Source organism: Phocoena phocoena, chromosome 4 (genome assembly GCF_963924675.1).
Source record: "Phocoena phocoena chromosome 4, mPhoPho1.1, whole genome shotgun sequence".
In the NCBI taxonomy this organism is placed as follows: domain Eukaryota; kingdom Metazoa; phylum Chordata; class Mammalia; order Artiodactyla; family Phocoenidae; genus Phocoena; species Phocoena phocoena.
In genome coordinates, this window is record NC_089222.1 from 24,816,223 (window position 1) to 24,837,239 (window position 21,017).

General features: G+C 36.0%; 1 protein-coding gene across 1 annotated transcript in view; it reads right to left on the minus strand.

Moving 5' to 3' along the window:
- Nucleotides 1-21,017, minus strand: part of ATR (ATR serine/threonine kinase) — a 95,830-nt gene that overhangs the window by 20,873 nt on the left and 53,940 nt on the right. The window contains exons 30-36 of the mRNA XM_065875798.1: nt 19,907-19,998; nt 17,387-17,478; nt 16,973-17,150; nt 15,606-15,785; nt 15,000-15,159; nt 12,657-12,836; nt 8,231-8,373 (exon numbers count right to left, since the gene is read on the minus strand). Of these exons, the coding sequence (XP_065731870.1) occupies nt 8,231-8,373; nt 12,657-12,836; nt 15,000-15,159; nt 15,606-15,785; nt 16,973-17,150; nt 17,387-17,478; nt 19,907-19,998 (1,025 nt within the window). The remainder of the gene's footprint in view (nt 1-8,230; nt 8,374-12,656; nt 12,837-14,999; nt 15,160-15,605; nt 15,786-16,972; nt 17,151-17,386; nt 17,479-19,906; nt 19,999-21,017) is intronic.

Genomic DNA, 21,017 nt, shown 5'->3' on the forward strand with positions numbered 1-21,017 from the left:
ATGGATGTCCAGTTTCCTAACATCATTTATTGAAGAGACTACCCTTTCTCCATTGTATATTCTTTGCTGCTTTGTTGAATGTTAGTTGTCCATAGAAGCCTGGGTGTTTTGCTGGTCTCTCAGTTATGTTCCACTGATCTATGTATCTATTTTCTGCCAGTACCATGCTATTTTGATTACCACAGCTTGGTAATATAGTTTGAAATCAGGGCATGTGATACCTCCAACTTTGTTCTTTTTTTTTTTCTTTTTTTTACGGTACGTGGGCCTCTCACTGTTGTGGCCCCTCCCGTTGTGAAGCACAGGCTCCAGATGCACAGGCTCAGCGGCCATGGCTCATGGGCCCAGCTGCTCCACAGCGTGTAGGATCTTCCTGGACCAGGGCATGAACCCGCGTCCCATGCATCGGCAGGTGGACTCTCAACCACTGCGCCACCAGGGAAGCCCCCTATTCTTTTTTCTTAGGTTTGCTTTGCCTATTTGGGGTCCTTTGTGGTTCCATATAAGTTTTAGAATTTTTTGTTGTATTTCTGTGAAAAATGTCCTTGGGATTTTGATAGGAATTGCATTGAATCTGTAGGTTGCTTTAGGTATGGGCATTTTAACAATGTTAATTCTTCCAGTCCATGAGCATGGAATATCTTTCCATTTATTTGTGTCTTTTTCAATTTCTTTCAGCAATGCCTTATAGTTTTCAGTGTACAGGTCTTTCACCTCCTTGGTTAAATTCACTGCTATGTATTTTATTCTTATTACTGCAATTGTAAATGGGATTGTTTTATTAATTTCTCTTTCTGCTAGCTCACTGCTAGCATGTATAATAGAAATGCAACAGATTTTTGTACACTGATTTTGTATCCTGCAACTTTACTGTATCTGTTTATTATTTCTAATAGTTTTTTCGTGTATTCTTCAGGCTTTTCTATATAAAAAATCATGTCATCCACAAATAGTGACAATTTTACTTTTTCCTTTACAATTTAGATGGCTTTTATTTCTTTTTCTTGCCTATTTTCTCTGACTATGGCTTCCAATACTATGTTGAATAAGAGTGGTGAGAGGGGGCATCTTTGTCTTGTTCCTGATTTTAAAGGGATAGCTTTCAGTTTTTCATGGTTGACTATGATGTTAGCTGTGGGTTTGACATACATGGCCTTTACTAATTTGTGGTATGTTTCTACTATACCCACTTTATTGACACTTTTTATCAAAAATGGATATTGAATCTTCTCAAATGCTTTTTCTACATCTATTGAGATGATCATATGGTTTTTATCCTTCATTTTGTTAATGTGGTGTACCATGTTGGTTGATTTGTGTATGTTGAATCATCCTTACATCCCTGGAATAAATCCCACTGATCATGGTGTATGATCCTTTTAATGCATTGTAGCAGCTGGTTTGCTAATATTTTATTGAGGATTTTGGTGTCTATGTTCGTCAGAGATATTGGCCTATAATTTTCTTTTTTGTGTGTTGTCTTTGTTTGGTTTTGGTATCAGGGTGATGTTGGCCTCCTAAAATGAGTTAGGAAGCGTTCCTTCCTCTTCAATTTTTTGGCAGACTTTGAGCATTAAATCTTCTTTGAATGTTTGGTAGAATGCACTGTGAAGCTGTCTGGTCCTTCTATTTCTTCATGATTCAGTCTTGGAAGGGTGTATGGTTCTAAGAATTTGTCCATTTCTTCTAGGTTGTCCAATTTGTTCATAATATTCTCTTACAATCCTTTGTTTTTCTGTGGTATCCGTTGTTATTTCTCCTCTTTTATTTCTGATTTTACTTATCAGACCGGGAACTCTCTTTTTTTCTTGGTGAGTCTAGATAAAGGTTTGTAAATTTTGTTTAGCTTTTTAGAGATCCAGTTCTTATTTTCACTGATCTTATCTACTGTCTTTCTAGTCTCTATTTCATTTATTTCCACTCTGATTGTTATTATTTCCTTCCTTCTATGGACTTTGGGCATCATTTGTTCTTTTTTTTCTATTTCCTTTAGGTGTAAGGTTAGATTGTTTGAGATTTTTCTTGTTTCTTGAGGTAGGCCTGTATTGCTATAAAGTTCCCTCTTAGTACCGCTTTTGCTGCATCCCATAGATTTTTTTGGTATGTCATATTTTCATTTGTCTTCAGGTAATTTTTAATTTCTTCTTTGATTTCTTTGTTGACCCAATAGCTCTTCAGTAGCATGCTGTTCAATCTCCATATACTTGTCATTTTTCTACCTTTCTTCTTGTAGTTGACTTCTAGTTTCATACCATTGTGATTGGGAAAGATGCTTGATATGATTTCAATCTTTTTAAATTTATTGAGATTTGTTCTTTAGAAAGTTCCACGTGCACCTGAGAAGAATATGTATTCTGCTGCATCTGAATGTAATGTTCTGTATAGATCTATCAAATCCATCTGGTTCTGCTGTTTCCTTGAATTTCTCTCCAGATGATCTATTCACTGACACAAGTGGGATGTTAAAGTCCCCTACCATTACTGTGTTGCTGTTAATTTCCATTTTCTTGGTAATTCCTTCACTTTCAGCTGATGTTTGTCTTTAGAGCTGAGCTCCTGGAGGCAGCATATAGTTGGGTCTTGTTTTTCTTAACCCATCCAACCACTTTGTGTCTTTTGGGTTGGTGAATTCAATCCATTTACATTTTAGGTGACAGATGAGGACTTAGCACTGCCAGTTTAGCTTTTGTTTTCTGGTTGCTCTATATATCCATTGTTTTGTTTTGTTTTGTTTTTTCCTTGTGTTTCTGTCTGCCATTTTGGTTTGGAGGTTTTCTGTTTTTCGTAGTTTCCTCTTTTTTTATGTTTCATGTCTCTACTCTATATTTATGTTTTGTGGTTACCATGGGGTTTGTATGAAATCTCTCATAGATAAAATAGTCCTTTTTCTGCTGATAGGATCTTACCTTCATTTACCTACGTAGGTTCCATCCTTTTCCTCTTCCCCTTTTATATTTTTGTTGTCTCAAATTATCCCATTTTACGTTGTGAGTTTGTTACTGAATTGAAGCAGCTATATTTGTTTTTTCAACATTTTCCCTCTTTAACCTTTACGCTATAACAAAGTGTTTAAAAACCTGTTGCGATAAAGACTTGCAACTTTTGATTCTGTCTACTTATCACCTTAGTCAAAGTTTTGTGTACTTTTTGCCATTCTGTTTCTGGTAGAAAAGCTCATTTCAACATTTCTTGTAAGGCAGGTCTAATGTTGATTAACTCTCTTGGCTTTTGGTTGTCTGGGAAAGTCTTTATTTCTCCTTCATTTCTGAATGATAACTTTGCTGGATAGAGTATTCCTGAGTGATGACTTTCAGTATTTTGAGAATGTCACTCCACTTCCTCCTGGTCTGTAGAGTTTCTGCTGAGAAATCTGATGGCCCAATGAGGTAGCTTTGTGGGTTACCATCCCTTTTTCCTTAGCTGCCTTTAAAATTCTTTCTTTGTCATTGACTTTTGACAATTTTAATACAATCTGTCTTAGAGAAGGTAATTAGGTGTTCTCTTAGCTTCATGAACTTGTATACCCAGTTTCTTCTCCAGGTTTGGGAAGTTCTCAGCTATTATTTAAATAAATGCTTTGCTCCCTTCTCCCTCTCTTCTCTTTGGGGATACTCATTACCCTAATGTTGCCCTTCCTAAAAGAGTTGAATAGCTCTCTAGAATTTCCTCATTTTTAAAATATCTTCTCTTTCCTGTCCTACTTGTACCATTTCAAGTTTGCTAATTCTCTCTTCCATATGGTCTGCTCTATTTCCAATGCTTTTAAATGTACTCTTCATCTCATTTATTGAGGTCTTCAACTCGAGAATTTCTGTTGGGTTCTTTTTTAGAGTTTAAGTACTCCTTCTGTTCATTAATTTTATTCCTGAGCTCACTGAACTGCCTTTCTAAGTTTTCTTGCAGCTCACTGGGTTTCTTCATGACAGCTATATTGAATTATCTATCAAATTGCAATATTCTGCATCTTTAAGTTTGGTTTCTGGAAAATCATCATTTGCTTTTTGTGGTACTGTCACTGTGGTTATTCATGGTGCTAGATGAGTTGTTCCTCTGCCAGTACATCTGAAGTAGGGACAGGTTTGAGATTAGAGGCCTTTCTTTTGTTTTCCAGTAGGTGGCACTATAGCATAGGTTTTTGGTTTCTTTTACCTGAGGCGCCTCTGGCTCTATTTGAGTCGGCCCTTTCCACCTTCCACCTCCTCTGTTAGAGGTGTGACTCCCTGCCCTCATTATCGCACCCTGTGCCTCTGGAGTCGATGGTAGCTCCTTCTCCCACTGTCACTGGTGTTGCTGCTTGGTGCATCTAGATGGTAGGCTCTGCCATCTCATCTGGGATCCCATGAATTGCAGGCTCCACTGCCATGGGGGGAGGGGAATGAGGAGAGTTGGGAGGTGAGCTGAGGTTGCATGGGCGTCTCTGCTGTGTCTGGTATTGTAAGGTTCATGGAGCTCTGCCACAGTGGACCTGGAGTTGTTGGCGCCTCAGTGGCTGGAGGGACAGGGTCTCAGGCCCCACTGCCACTGTTTCCCAGTTACCCGTGGCCACAGGAGCTGCTGGGGTCAGGAGGCTAGAATCATGTGTACCTCCCTCCTCTGCCACTGTTCAGTTCTCTGGGGCTGCAGACTCAGTTGCTGTGGCTGGAGGGCTGGGTTTTGCAGGCACCACCTCTGCCGTTCCCTTGCTTTCAACTTCTCTATGTGTTTCAGTACACCCACCTTTAGATGTACCAATGTGTGGATTCTCCGGTGTGCTGGTGTATTGAGCGGAAGTACCCTTGTTGTACTGTGGATGTTTTACTGGTTGTAGATTGATGGGGTGAGACAAAGGTAGCTTTTCACTCTGCCATAATGCTGACATCACTCCAATCACAAAATGTATTTCTTAAACAATAAAACTTGAAAGTTGAAATTGCTCCTTGATTCATGGGCTGCAGAATGGATGCTGTGTTAGCAGGCATGAAAACATTAATCTCACTAAACATCTCTATCAGAGTTCTTGGGGGACCAAGTGCATTGTCAATGAGCACTGACATTTTGAAAGGAATCTTTGTTTCTGAGCAGTAGGTCTCAACCGTGGGCTTAAAATATGTAGTAAAACATGTTGTAAACAGATGTGGTGTCATCCAGGCTTTGTGGTTCCATTTACAGAGCACAGGCAAAATAGACTTAGCATAAACCTTAGGGCTCTAGGATTTTCAGAGTAGTAAGTCACTAGCTGCATTAGGCCCTAATAAGAGAGTCAGCCTGTCCTTTGAAGCTTTGAAGCCAGGCATTGACTTCTCCTCTAGCTATGAAAGATGGCATCTTCTTCCAATATAAGGCTGTTTTGTCTACATTGAAATTCTGTGGTTTAGTGTAGCCACCATTAATGATCTTAGCTAGATCTTCTGGATAATGTGCTGCAGCTTCTACATCAGCATTTGTTGCTTCACCTTGCCCTTTTCTGTTATGGAGACAGTTTCTTTCCCTAAACCTCATGAACCAATGTCTGCTAGCTTCAGACTTTTTTTCTGCAGCTTTCTCTTCTCTTTCAGCCTTCTTAGAATTGAGGCAAGTTAGGGCCTTGCTCTGGATTAGGCTTTGGAAATATGGTGTCCAATTTGATCTCTGTAAACTACTAAAATTTTCTCCATATCAGCAATAAAGCTGTTTCACTTTCTTATTATTCATGTGTTAACTGGAGTAGCACTTTTTTTTTTTTTTTTTTTTTTTGCGGTACGCGGGCCTCTCACTGCTGTGGCCTCTCCCGTTGCGGAGCACAGGCTCTGGATGTGCAGGCTCAGTGGCCATGGCTCATGGACCCAGCTGCACCACGGCATGTAGGATCCTCCCAGACCGGGGCACGAACCCGCGTCCCCTGCATCGGCAGGCAGACTCTCAACCACTGCGCCGCCAGGGAAGCCCTGGAGTAGCACTTTTAATTTCCTTCAAGAACTTTTCCTTTGCATTCATAACTTGGCTAACTCTTTGGCACAGAGGCCTAGCTTTTTGCCTGTCTCAGCTTTTGACATGGCTTCCTCACTAAGCTTAATCATCTCTAGCTTCTGATTTAAAGTGAGAGATGTGTGACTCTTCCTTTCAACACTTCCTTTGAACACTTAGAGACCATTGTAGGGTTATTGATTGGCTTAACTTCAATATTGTTGTCTCAGGGAATAGGGAGGCCCAAGGAGAAGAAAAGAGATGGTGGAATGGCCAGTTGGTGGAGCAGTCAGAACACACACAGCATTTATGGAATAAGTTCGCTGTCTTGTATGGGTGCAGTTCATGGTACCCCAGAACAATTACAATAGTTAACATCAAAGATCACTGACCACAGATCACCATAACAAACACAATAATAATGAAAAAGTTTGAAATATTTCAAGAATTACCAAAATGTGAGTATACAGAGACCTGAAGTGAATAAATGCTGTTGGAAAAATGGAACTGATAGACTTGTTCAACACAGGGTTGCCACAAAACTTCAATTTGTAAAAAACACAGTATCTGTGAAGCTCAATAAAATGAGATATGCCTGTAATGCCCTCTCTTTTTTGAATTTAATTACCTTTTAAACCCTACCTTCTTCACAAGGCCTACCAAACTTCTCTGGCAATGCAGTGCAAAGAGATACTTTTGATATCATGAAGCCAGTGGTTTGAGTTTTGACTTCAGATTTGCCCCAAATCCATGACTCCTGGACTTGTTTGGTTCATTTTTGGTATCTTGCTAATATCAAAAAGATATTTCTAATATTTGTACCACTTATTTTGATATTTGATCACATTCTACTATGTACCATTATTTAAATATTTTGTGTGCTAAGGTTTCTCTACCCAATTGGACTGTAGCTCCTTAAGGGCAAACACTAATGCTTAATTAGCAATAACACAGTAATTCAATGACTCAGAGGAAAAGCATCGATAGCTGAGCTTATTTACTCCTTTAAGCATCCATATGTTTTATTTTAACTACTACGGATAAAATATATTCTAAAATAGTCTTACTTTCTTAAACTGTACTTTTAAAAATCTCACACTATACCTAATAGTTTTATGCATATCAAGGACTCCAAATAACTCGTTTTAGAAGAAATGTATTAAATAAATTCTGTATACCAATGCATATGATATATGTCAAGACTAAAGAGCAAATGAGAGGTATTATTCATTTTAGAAAAGAAAAATGAATTTAATAACTGTCCTCTGCTTATGCTTCCATTTCAAAATGCCAATATGCCAGGAATTCTTCCTCAATAACAAGTCATTAATAATCAATAATAAATTAAATTAGGTTTGGATTTTATAAAACTTGAATTCCAGGGAGTTCCCTGGTGGCCTACAGGTTAGGATTCTGGACTTTCACTGCCGTGGCCCAGGTTCAATCCCTGGTTGGGGAATTGAGATCCCACAAGCCATATGGCATGGCCAAAAAACAAACAAACAACAAAAAAACAAACAAGCAAACAAAAATTGAATTCCAGTTTGGGAAGAAAGGCTTGGCCAAATCTTGCAATCCTAACACTGCTGATGAACAAAAATATATTGCTTTGATTCCTGAAAATATTGAACTGAGAAGTCAAAATACCTGATAATAGGCAACTTTAAATAAATTTATTAGTATGAAGTAAGTTATTCATCAGTAAAGCAATGGTCCACGAGTATGACAAGAAAATGAGTGGAACGTTATTATTACTTCTTAGGAATTAATAACTTGTGATAATATAAACAGTAGGCATGGGACAATACACTATTTGACTATAATACACTAATATACGAAATTAAGTTACATTTCACCTGTTACCTAGTTTAAGCGATAAGCTCTTTCTACAAGTCTAATGTCAAAACCATTTTTATATATACTACTTCTTAGAGAATGGGCTGGAAGGAAACATTCCACAGGCAATTAAATAAAACCATTAAATGTACTAGATTTAGGGTCTTCTGGAATTCTAGGGAAGGGGACTCAGAGGATGAGGGTCCAGAATGGGAAGGACACTTAATTTTCATTGTATATTCTTGGTACTACTGAATTAAAAAAAAACATGCATATATTACTTATTCCATTAAAATAGTTATTATTTAAAGGGAAGGAAAAAATTGTACAAAGAAAAAATTTTTATCTTATCTAAGGTGATAATCATAAAGCAGAAAACATCCTACATAGGCTAAGATCTGTGATAATAGTTCAACATCAACAGAGTCACCTTGATATATTTAATCAGCAAACATGCAGTTCTCACTCTCACCTTCCAAAGTGAAGGACTATATACCGAATGAGATCACCCTGCTTTTCCATTTTGTTGTCTGTGACCATAGGCATCAATTTGTCATAGTACTTGGCAAGGTAGAAATGCCCATCCTCCCACTCTGGCAGGAACAAGGTCACATCCTGTAAAAGATAACAGAGAATATCCACTTAATAAAACCCCCCACTATGCTGGGAAGTAAAGTATAAATAGATAATTAGGGATCAAAAGTATGAGACCGACATCTAGGCAGAGCAAAGTCAAAGGTAGACTGACTCTAGTGTAAATAAGGAAGACTGACTCTAGTGTAAATAAGGAATAGCTACTTTCTTACAAAGGTTTTCTCAGGATAGCTGGTGGGTTCTGGTGGGTTGCCCGCTGATTAACATGTCATGCTAATTTGCTATATAGGGAAAAACACTCCACTTACATTGCCACTTTATATGATACATCAAGATAATTTTCAGATGGATTAAGGTATTTCATGTATGTGTGTACAGGTATATTTTTATTGTTTTAAAAAAAAACCTCAGAGAAAGAATATCAAATCTCTGAAGAGGACTGGACTTTAAAGGCATTCAAATATGGTTTAAAAAAGAAATCACATATCATTTTTCTCTAAGATCTACAAGTTATTGCCCTCTCTCTCAACTCCTTCATAATCAGGCTTTTGAAAAGAATTCTCCAACTCACTGTCATTCCTCAAACTATTTCTTTTTGGTTCAGTAGACACCACTCCACTAAAGTAGCAACTTAAACAGACATACTTTCCAATTCTGATCTCACGTGAGTGACCTCTCTTCAGCATGTTTCTGTTGTCCATGCCATTTCTTCTTTGAATCACTTTCTTCCTTTTGCTTCTGCGAGGCCACAATGTTCCAAGTTTTCTCCTACCTTTCTGGCCACTCCTACTCAGTCGCCTTTGTAATTTCCTCTCCCTTTCCCTTATATTTGTATATTGTGTGTGGTTTATTAATTTTTAATTATATTACTTGAAATGTGATGGAAAATACATAGAACAGCTGAGTAAAAAAATTTTTTTAAATAAAGCTCGACTCTTAATTCAAGCACATTTGAGAACACAGTTTAGACCAGGAACCTTAAAATGAGATTGTAAGTTTCCTCCAAATCTAATCCTAAAACCTTACAGATACAAACCTGCTTGTGGATAGAGGACAGAATGACATGATTAGATATATGGAACAGATGCTGGATTCATGTGCCTAAAACGGGTCACAGGGACGAGGCTCCCAGTGTGCTTTTCTCATCTAGTCAAAGGAGAAGCAAACGGAATGAAGGAAAATGCTAATTAAGATTGCTTCTAAAAAGATATTTTCAATCTGGTTTCATCATCTTTCTATCTCCCTTCCTTTCCTTTCTTCCTCCCTCCCTCTCTCCTTCCTTCCTGGTTTAAGTTAAAATTTTATTTTAGAAAATAAAATCTACATACAGAAAGATAAATCTTATATGCAAAGCTTGCTCAATTATCACAAAGCGATCACACTTATATAAGAACTCCAGAAACACGAGCTTCCCCCTTTGCCCTCCCAAACACTACTCCCTTTGTTCTCCTCCCAAATAACCACTACTACAGATTAAATATTTGTGTGTTGTCCCCCCTCCCCCCTCGCCCAATTCATATGTTGAAGCCTAATCCCCAATGTGATGGTATGTGGAGGTGGGGCCTTTGGGAGGTGATTAGGTCACAAGTGTGGAACCCTCATAAATAAGATTAGTGCCCTTATAAAAGAGGCCCCAGGGCCCTCCCTTGCCTCTTCTGCCATGTGAGGTCATAAGGAGAAGATGGCTGTCTATGTAAGCAGGGCCTCACCAGACTGAATCTGCTAGCACCTTAATTCTGGACTTCTCAGCCTCCAGAACTGTGAGAAATAAATGTTGCTTAAGCCACCCAGTACATGGTATGTTTGTTATAGCAGTGCATATGGACTAAAAACAACTACTATCTCCATTTCTGATACAATAATTTTGTTTTGCTCATTTCTGAACTTTATATAAATGGAATCATACTACATGTATGATTTTTTCATATGACTTTTTTCCTTCAACATTAAGTTTGGGAGAACCATTCAAGTTGTTGGATGTAACTTTGGTTTGTTGGTTTTCATTGCTATACATACAGTATTCCATTATAGGGATATGTTATAATTCGTTTATCCATTCTATAATTGATTGACATTTCTACTTCCAGTTTAAAATCTACAAATAACGTTGGTATAAACATTTTTGTACATGTTCTATGGAGACGTGTTGAGCATTGATAAAGTGGCTGTCACAGTATTATCACCTTTAGGAGAAAACACCAAACTGTTTACCAAAATGATTGTAATAACTTATACTTCCAGCAGCACTGTATGAGCGTCTAAATGCTCTATAGCCTTGCTAACACTTGAAAATATCAATCTTTTAAATTTTAAGCATTCTTGTAGGTATATAGTGTTAGCTCATAATACTTTTCTTTAAACTGAACGGCAGTTGATTTATAATATTGTATTAGTTTCATCATAATACTTTTTAAATTTGCATCTATTCCTGTCTACTACAGTGAAGATATTTTCTTTTTTTGGGTCATTTATATATATCCTTCTGTTAAGTCTTCTATTCAATTTTAAAATTGAGTTGTCTGTATTTTTCTTATTGACTTTTAAGAGTTCTTATTATATTCTGGATATAAGCCTCACCATTTATGTATTGCAAATATCTTGTAATCTATTGCTTACCTTTACATTCTTTTAAAAAATACTTATTAATAAATATATATTTTTATTTTTTAAGTAAAAAATAAAAGCTGATGTACAATATCATGTTAGTTTCAGGTGTACTACATAATGATTTGACATTTGCATACACTATAAAATGATCACCATGATAAGTCTAGTAACCACCTGTCCCCATACTAAGTTATTACAATATTATTGACCATATTCTTTATGCTGTATGTCTCCACGACTTATTTATTATATAATTGAAAGTTTATACCTCTTAATCGTCTTCATCTATTCCCCCCTACCCACCTCCCATCTTTCTTGCCTTTACATTCTCAATGGTATCTTTTGATGAACAGAAATTCATAATTTTAAGTTAGTCAAATTTATTAATCGTTTCTTTTATAGTTATTGTTTTTGATCTGTTTAAGATGTCCTGAGCTACCTCTAGGTTTGAAGATACTCTCCTATATTCTATTTTGGGACCTTTATTATTTTGCCTTTCACATTTAGATCTACAATCTACCTGAAGTTTATTTTTGTTTATGTTGTAAAGAAGGGATCAAGTTTGACTTCTCCTCCCATAAGCTATCCAAATAACACAACAATGTTTACGGAAAAGATCATTCTCTCAACTCTACAATACCACTTAGAATCTGTTTCTGGGTTCTCTCTTCTGTTCTATTGGCTATTTGCCTAGCCTTACATGAACACAACATCATCTTAATTTCTATACCTTTATAATAAGTCTTGAAACACATCCTGGTTATTCTCAGTTTGCCCCTCTAAAATACACTTGTCACTCCACTCTTTTCTGCTCTATAATCCAAAAGATTGACATTGTTGATTTCTATCAGTGGGCCTATTTGCCTTCTGGAAATTATTGTTCTTATAGTTGCCCCATGATTGTTCTTTCCTTAGCAGCTGTTTCCAGCAGGGCCTCATCGTTTTGAGTTATGCATGTGTATCGTGGTATTCAGTCAAAGACTCAGTGGTGATTCTAATGCAGATCTAGAACTTTTTGTCTAACTCCTTTTTCCAGGTTAGTCTGCTTCACAATTCTAGCCATCCACTCTTATTTTATTATTTTGTATCTTCTATATTCCATGTTTTTAATTTTTTTTCAGTTCCTTTTCTAACTCCTTGAGATGGATTCTTAGCTTATTAATTTTGAGCCTTTATTTTCTTCTAACATATGTAAATAATATTTCAAATTCCCTGTAAGAATGGCTTTAGCTGAATCCAAGTTTTGCTATGTCATATTTTTATTATCATTCAGTTCAAAGTATTTTTCAATTTCCACTGCAATTTTTTCTTTGACCCATGGGTTACTGAGAAGTATCTCTTTTCTAACACCATCTATGTAAGGCTTAATACGTAGTAAGGAAGGTAAATACTGTGTTTGTTCAAAAATTTTCAGGCCAGACTGTGGTTAACTTTGGGAAGGAGGATGAAAGGGTGAGTTCTAGAGCATTAAGAACATTCTACTTCTTGATATGGGTGGCGGTTTCATGACTATATTTATTTCGTGATAATTCCTCCAACTATACTTATGTTATATATTCACTAAAAAGTCAAAAAAGCTTCCTGGCTATTTTTATACATGTGCTCTTCCCATATGGACCTTAAAATAATTTTATCTATTCTCAAAAACAACAAAAAAAGTGAGTTTCTAACTGAAATTGCATTATACATTCACTTACCTTATATTTTTTCATAACTGCATTGCTTTCAAAGTTAGCTGTTTCTTCCATAAAACGGCCCACTAGTAGCATAGCTCGTCCATGGATTAACATGTTCTTACTTTCAGTTGGGGTTTTATTTTCAGGAAAACATAACTCAACACCCTTCTGAAGAACAATTAGTGCCTGGTGAACATCACCCTGAAAGAAAAAAGGCAACAACAAGCCTTTTAATTTAAGAACATATTTCCATTTTCTGAAAAGCAAATAAAATTGTTAGAATTTAAAGTTCATAAGGTATTTTATGTATAAACCTATTTGTAATTTCATGTTCATCTCTCATTTTCCTCCTATGAAAGTAAAATCCTAAACAGGAATCATTGCTTCATTTCATATAGAACTCCTGTATTCATTCATTCACTTGTTTTTTACAGTCAGTCAAAGTGCAGGAAACTGAAGATATATGTAGATGATTAGGGATAAACAAACATAAATATGTCAAAATCTCTAGCTTAAAAAAGTTCACAGTATGGGCTTCCCTGGTGGCGCAGTGGTTAGAGTCCACCTGCCGATGCAGTGGACGCGGGTTCGTGTCCTGGTCCGGGAAGATCCCTCATGCCGCAGAGCGGCTGGGCCCGTGAGCCATGGTCGCTGAGCCTGTGCGTCTGGAGCCTGTGCTCCGCAATGGGAGAGGCCACAACAGTGAGAGGCCCGCGTACCGAAAAAAAAAAAAAAAGTTCATAGCCAAGTGAGGAAATAAACTATAAAACAACAACACAATGTGCTAAGTGTTATTAACAGAAGAATATACATGCATATTATGTAGGAAAGAGAAGACAGTCTGCTAAATCTACCTGAAGATATAGGAAAATGGAGTTGAGCAGTGGTCAGGCAAAGTAATCACATGAGGAAAATCTAAGTTAGGTCTTAAAAAATGAGTAGAAATTTTCCTGGCAAAGAATTCAGTGAAGGACACTCTTGGTAGAAGTGTGTCTCAATTTTAGTTGAGAAAAAGGCAAGTAGTCTGGTTTTAGCTGAAGATTAAAGGGTTGTGAGATAAAGGGTTTGTGAAGACTAAAGGGTTTGTGAATACTAAAGGGTTTGTGACAACTGAACCTGAAGAGGTAGGCTGAGACTCGATGAGAAAGGGCCTTGTGTACTTTCTAAAGTTCTGACTTAATCCTATAGCCATGAAGAATACTTTGAAGGATTTTAACTGGGGGAGTGACATGATTCAGGGTACATTTTAGAAAAATGACAGAATGCAGTAATGAACACCAAGAAATGGTGAGACCTCAAAAAAAACTTAATATTCCCAGAGGGTGTAAATGCTAAGGGCATGAAGGAAAGCAGCAACGATAAATAAGAGGGAGAGGATTCAAAAGATATTTCTAAGGTCAGTTTAGTCTCCAACTTGATGTGGAAAGTGAGGGAGAGGAAGAAGTTCAAGATGATGCCCAGATTACTGTCATAAATGAGAGGATGTGCTAGAGTCCTACTCAGAAAAATAAGGAATATGGGAGGAGAAACAGGCAGTGAATTTTACATGATGAATTGCATTTTGAGCATACTGAATTTAAGATATTACAATACATACATGTTCCAGCACTAGCTCTGAAAATGACCTGACTAATGCAGGCTGAATTATTACTTTCATCTCCCATCCAGGAAACATCTCCTCCCCTGTCCTTTCTTAGCCACCATAAAAGTTGGTTTAATCACAGATGGCACCAACTATAGTTGCTAACCATCAATTTCAGAACATGCTATGCCTACTACTAATTCTAGACTGGTGGCAAGCATGAGGAGATATGAAAGTAAGAGTCCTTTAAATCTGCGGCATGAGCTTTTCAAGGAGTTTGTATATTTTAAAGCCCCCTTCTTATAACTGTAGCTTTAATCTGAGGATTGCTGAGGACGTTTGTTCTGAAGCTAAGCCCTTTCTGACAGGCTAGATTAGAAGTGGATCTTTACAGCAACAGTGGCAAGTCTACACAAAACTAATTATCTGCCAAGAATGTAATAAGGACAGTGTTATGTTCACCTAAACATTTCTTGAGTGCACTCATGTATATATATATGTATATATATATATATATATGGTAAAAACAAAGGAAAAATTGGTCATTTCCCTCAAGAAAAAAATGGAAGACAGATGAAAACAGAGAGAACTGCACTCTCAGTCTTGAAATTGGGGACTTCAGGATAGAAGGAAGTTTCTTCCAGATGATAGTAGATAAATGATGCAGAAAGGTGACAGAAAAAGAAGGTTCTGAATTTAGATTAGGGATCTAATCTCTGTCATGCCTTTGTAGGAAGTACCTATGATGGAAGTACGTACAATGACGTCCCCTTGGCCATTACCTTGGACCACAGCCACTTTGCCCTTTCCACATACAGTTCAGCAAGTCGTGATTCTCCAGCATTAAGGAGAGCATTGTAGGCTGTCTGGTGGTGACCAGCCTTTCGAGCTACTCTGGCACTCTGTAGCCAGCATTCTCCAACCATGTCTTTGTAATCTGGTCTAAAGGAATGTGACAAAATGGGGGGGGGGGGGAAGAGCATTTTTAAGTATATTCAACAGCTTAATTAAAATATCTCTTCCTAATATGGAACCTTCTCAATATATCTTTTCAAAGGAATCAAAGAATATTTATTTGTTAAAAAACTAATTTTAATTTTCTTAGAGTTCTCCATTGTTATCAATTACAAGCCTATGAAGACCTTACTATTGACTTATATCTGTACCTCCCCCAGATACGTTTTCAACATTAAAAAAATGATATATTGCACATAAAAGTAATTTTTAAGTTCTAGGCTCATTTTAACTATATAGTGTAGACTTGACAACTGACAATAGAAAAATACAGATTCAGAGAGAAAATTAGGAAAGATAAATACTCCCAAGTAATATGCAAATATAATACTGAATTCACAATAACTGACATGAAAAAAAAAAGTGTGTAAAACCTTTTGTTGAGGCTTAATAAAGCTCTCCGGAGAGCCAGTATGGGCTCCTTTGCTCTGTAGGAATTCTGGGTCATTTCTAGTCGAGCTACCCAATTTAGTGAATCTTCTTGAGTACTGTCACCTGGAGACTGGTGAAAAACTGGTTTGACGCTATGCTCCAACTCACACAACATGTGCAATCTGAAGACACATAGAGCCTATGTTAATATGTTATAATAGTCAGCCATATTAATTTGACATATAAAGCATGTACTTTAAATTAACCATAAAGAATATGAAATGTGCAGTTTTCTTTAGAAGAACTTTAACCAATATATATTCTTGGTATATAAACAGTAACATTTAAAACTTTTCAAATTGGGTATAAACACTAATTTATGTTGATTTGAATAGTTAGTGCTTTGCTATGATCCCTAGACCCCTCTAATTAAATTGGAGAAGGGTATATAAAACTAAATTCAAATGTATGAAAGCCAGACTTTACCACCTGTATAAAGATAAAAGAAAATATAAATCAATGTAAATATTTGTATATATTGCTGGTGCTATTGTAAGAGGACCTGGCATAGTAGATGCCAGTAAAAAATTGTGAAATGAATGCAATTAAAATTTTTTTTTTTTTCCTAAGGCTGATGGAAACATTTGTGATACATTCAAATTAACTTTTTCCCATGTCTATAACCCAGTGTTAAAGCATGCAGTTGAGTAGCTACATAACTGAATTAATCCCAGTGGTTCAATCTCTGGTTTCATTAAGCTGTTACCAAAGGGGCTGATACAAAATATAATTTAAAAAATAGCGTATTTTTCTTTTTAATTTACTGTTGTTCAATTACAACATATGTTTTATTCTTTTCTTCAGGTAAATTAACAGACCTAAAATGTTTTCCATCATTTTCTTCCTTACCTCTAAAAATTAATATTACTTGTGAGTAATATTAATATTACTTGTGAGTAATGTAGTACCTACATTTGAGGGGGGAGTGGGAAATGTCAAATGCATTTCTCAAAGAGAAAAAGGAAAGGGAACCAACAAATACTGAGCACCAATGTGCCAGGCAGAGTAGACGTCTAGTTATTTAGGTTATATAGAAAATAAACTATGACATCACAACAAGACAAATGTAAGATATTTTTGCTATTTTTCAGAAGTCTCATATTTGCCTTTCTAATTAAAAGGATGTATGTTAGGACATTTTTAAAAAACTATACATAGGGTGATTGTGAGGTTAAAAAAATGAAAAGAGCCATTTTGTGAGCTCTGCGTAACACCAAACACACTATCACTTATTTAGCGAGCACAAAATTCCAAGCCTGTCATATGACACCTACAGGCCAGGAATATAAAAATGGAAACCTCAAAATACCTCACAATATATTCATATCCTCGTTGGTAAGAGCCTCTTTCAAAGCTTGCAGCTGAAAGAGGCACAATTTGTTCTGCTCTCACTAGTTTCAATGTGTCATAAAAAGCTGTGATATCTTTTTTTTTAGCTGATAATAATAACTGTCCCAGTCTGACACTCCATGTTGTAGATTTCCCATCTGAAAAACAAATGAAGAGTCAAGGCATGCCATGATAGCTGGATTCCAGAACAAGCTTTATTTCATTTGATAAAATGATCAACAGAAATCCGGAACAGATAGTTTCATTCCACTTTGAACTTAAACAAGGCAATCATAAAACAAGCTGAGAGATTAATTACGAATGTTGCTTAGCTACTTAAGTCTAAATATTTATGGCATATTAAAACTGCTTATATTTTAAGAAGTAATTTTACCTGCTGCCAAATAGTTTTCTACCAAATCCCACTGTGACAATTTCCAAGCTGCTTCCACTCTGTATGTGTTTAATTCATCTGTCCATTCAGACCTGTTAAAAGAAATACATATCACTTAAACATTTATTTAAAGTAGCATTTAGAGATTTTTTCATTGGTTTAGATACTCTATTTATTGTAGTTATTTATTGCTCTATTCATTGTACTTGTATGGTATTGTATTTTGTATGTAGGTACAAAATAATTATCTCTAGCCAAAACAATCCCCCAAATTTTAATGTTTCCAGTCCCCCAAAACATTTTTTTCAATAATCACTTCTGATACAGCCATTTAAAAATGCCATTTTTTGGGACAAATTTGTCATATATTAGAGCAGAATTAATGCCTGGATAATTACAAAGAGCAGTTGTAAAATGAGTTGCATGCTTAACTTGAACAAAGAGCAGGGAGAAAAAAGAGCCAACTGAACATACATGCATTCAGAGGTAAGCAATTCTAATAACTTGGTATTTTGAATTAAATTTAAGACAAAAAACATAGAAGCTGGTGGGGTAGGTTGAGTACTGGGGTACATAGGACACTCAATAATAAAGGCATAACAATGTTACAAATTATGTGTCCATAGTATGACAAAGGATACAAAATTAGCTACCTAAAATACATAACTATTCTTAAATTATTTTCAGTTACTTTAAAATTGGGGTTTTTTAAAGCAGCATTATATAGGTAATTATTTTTTCTAAGTATCCTACTTATGTGACACTAAGATGGCTAGTGATGTTTAGATCATGACTGTGTAGAAAAAGCTATACTTCCCCATGTTTCTTCTTTATTAAATCATATCATTTGAATACCTGCTATATACTAGACCCTCAGCTAGGCACATTTTTCTATTTAATTACCTAATAATACCAAAGGTACACATACTATAAATAAGGTAACAGACTCAGGGAGGCTGGGATCAATGCCCTTAAAAGCCCTCCTTGTTCTTTCTGTAGTAAAAACACATAAAGAAAACATAACAAATGAGTCAATTAATTTTTACTAAAAAAAACTAAAGTAGTAGCATAAATATCGAATATTCTCTAATGTCTAAATACCACCAAGAACAATTTAGAACAAAGCTAAAAGAAATACAATAGAAATATAATTTTCAAAAGTCCAACTTTGAATAACTTCACTAGCTTATCACTCGATGCCAAAGTATCAAAATTTTAGGATACGAATCTGAGTAGAATTAGCAGGAGTTGCTCTCCAGAGGGGATATATCACACCAAGAAGTACCAAATGGCAATGAGGATCAGGCTGTGAGAACTTACTTCCATAAATGTATTAAAAAAATGACTGTGTAGGTTAAGCACAGTCAATAATTTTGGAGAAATATTTGTTTAAATGCAAATATTCTCTCCAAAGAAAACTCGTCCCCTCAATGACCATTTGCTTCAAGGATACAGTATCCTTCATTTAATATTGAAACTTGCCTTTCCACAAATCGAACGATCAGGAGGCTCTGTGTATCCCAGATCCAAAGAGAAGACTGTGCAGTGTGCATCATAAGGAAACATGACACCTCGGCTTGAGCCAAAACAAACTTTCCCAAATTTCTGCAACCCCTTTATTCACAGGGTCTCTCAATTAATCTGGAGACACATATCTAAAACATATAACAAATCTTTCCTTGCTTCTGTAAAGCTTCTTTCATCATTTCGTAAATCCACTAACCATCCAACTAACACTGAGCTTCTCTACTCCCAGACACTGTAGAACAGTGGTCTTTAAAATCAGTTTGGAATTTATAGAAATTATAGAGCTGTTTTCAGCGTGAACTAACTAAAAACAGTGGCCTGTGCTCTTTGGCAAACTAAGATCCCATCACTTTTGACCAGATCTCACTGTCCAGAAAAGTCAACTGGGGTCTGGTAAATACATTTAGGAGTAAGGCTTTTTCAAGAGCGCAACCAACCTTCCTAGTAATTCTCTAAACTAGAAGAACCATGCATGTCTTAATCTCTGCCACATGTAAGTACTTTTTTGGTGGGTATCGTTTGGTTTGCTATAAGAAACCATTTTCTTTAGGAAAGGGAGGCTAATTTCATTTTTACTAGTCTTTTAGGAGAAAATCAACCCACACATTCTAGAGTGGTATTCCTTAGTTCAGTCACAAAGTTTCCCTCTCCCCAGCACAGAAAATAACTGGTGCTGATAATGTAGGCAGAGGTTAGATAATCTTCTGGAAATACTAATATGAGCTTCACCAATAGTAGGTGAAGTCTTGCAGGTTCCTGTCATAAAGCAAATTTAATTCAAGGATGACTCTTTGCATAGACGATAAGCTGTTAAGTGCTAGATTGACTTAAGAGACAGTAGGAAAAATTATTTTTTGGTGTTTATCTCCAATACCATGAAAACAAAAAAGATTTCATTACTTTAGTAAACATTATTTCAACCCAATTAATTAATTAAAAATTTCCCATTCCAAACTAACAACAAAAGAAAATCATTCTTTTAAAAAACATTACCTGTTAGCATGCACTCCATTCACCTGAGTGATTACAGTAGACAGCTGACCAAGACCTAACATGGACTTCACTACGCCATGATAGTGAATGATCTGGAAATTTAAAAGTATTTAAAATAGCAACTGTTACTTCAAATACATCTTAGGAACCAAAAAGTGTTTAACTGATATTCATTAAAAAATGCTATCTACCTCACTGAGCCTACCTTTCTTAGTTTAACAACTGACTTGCTTGGCTATATGGCAGAGCCCTCTACTGATGTCCTAAACACAACTGACTTTTTTTTTTTTTTAATGGAGATAACCTATAAAAAAATCTCAGATTGCATTCATTATCTTTTCCAGATATGGTCTGGTTTTTGGTTCAGATCAAATATAAAAGTAACAAGTACTCCTTAATACTTTGTTTAAAGATTATTTGTCATATTATTTCTCACATAAAAATTAAAACTCAAACGTCACAATATTATTAATATCGATTTTGGGCTTCAGTAACTGAAAAGTTAAATAGGATTGTGAAATATTCTTTAAAATTGAAAGCAAGCCTGTGAAAAATAAAGGCCCTACACACTGAACTTCTGAGAAAATGAACATGTCAATTATGACAAAAAGGAATACCCTGAGATTAGAGAGGATCTAAGTCAAGATTATAAATCAATGATTCTAAACCCCTTTCCTGTTCCAACATACATGAGATATGCAATGTCCCCCCATTAGCAACTGTAGCCCAGTGATTCTAAGGGACCATTTCAGAGATTCCCAGATGGTGATAGGGGGCATGTGTAATCTGAAAAAGTTTCTTAGGCTGTAGAGAATCACTATTATTATTAAAAATTGATGCAAGTCTTATACTTTTAATAGCAATCTAAAATTATATCAATTTTAGAGTAATGGAACATAGAGTTTAATGTAAGTATACTTCACAGTAAATCTCATTTATTTGGGAGATTTGTAAGGTCACAGAAATTTGGTATTGGAAGGGATCTCTGAGATCCTCTAGCATGTCTCTAATTTTATCAATCAGGAAACTCAAGTTCAGAGAAGGTTAAATATTTTCCAGACACACTGTGACCCTGGTAGAGACAGTATTGAAATTAAGGTTTCCAAAGTTC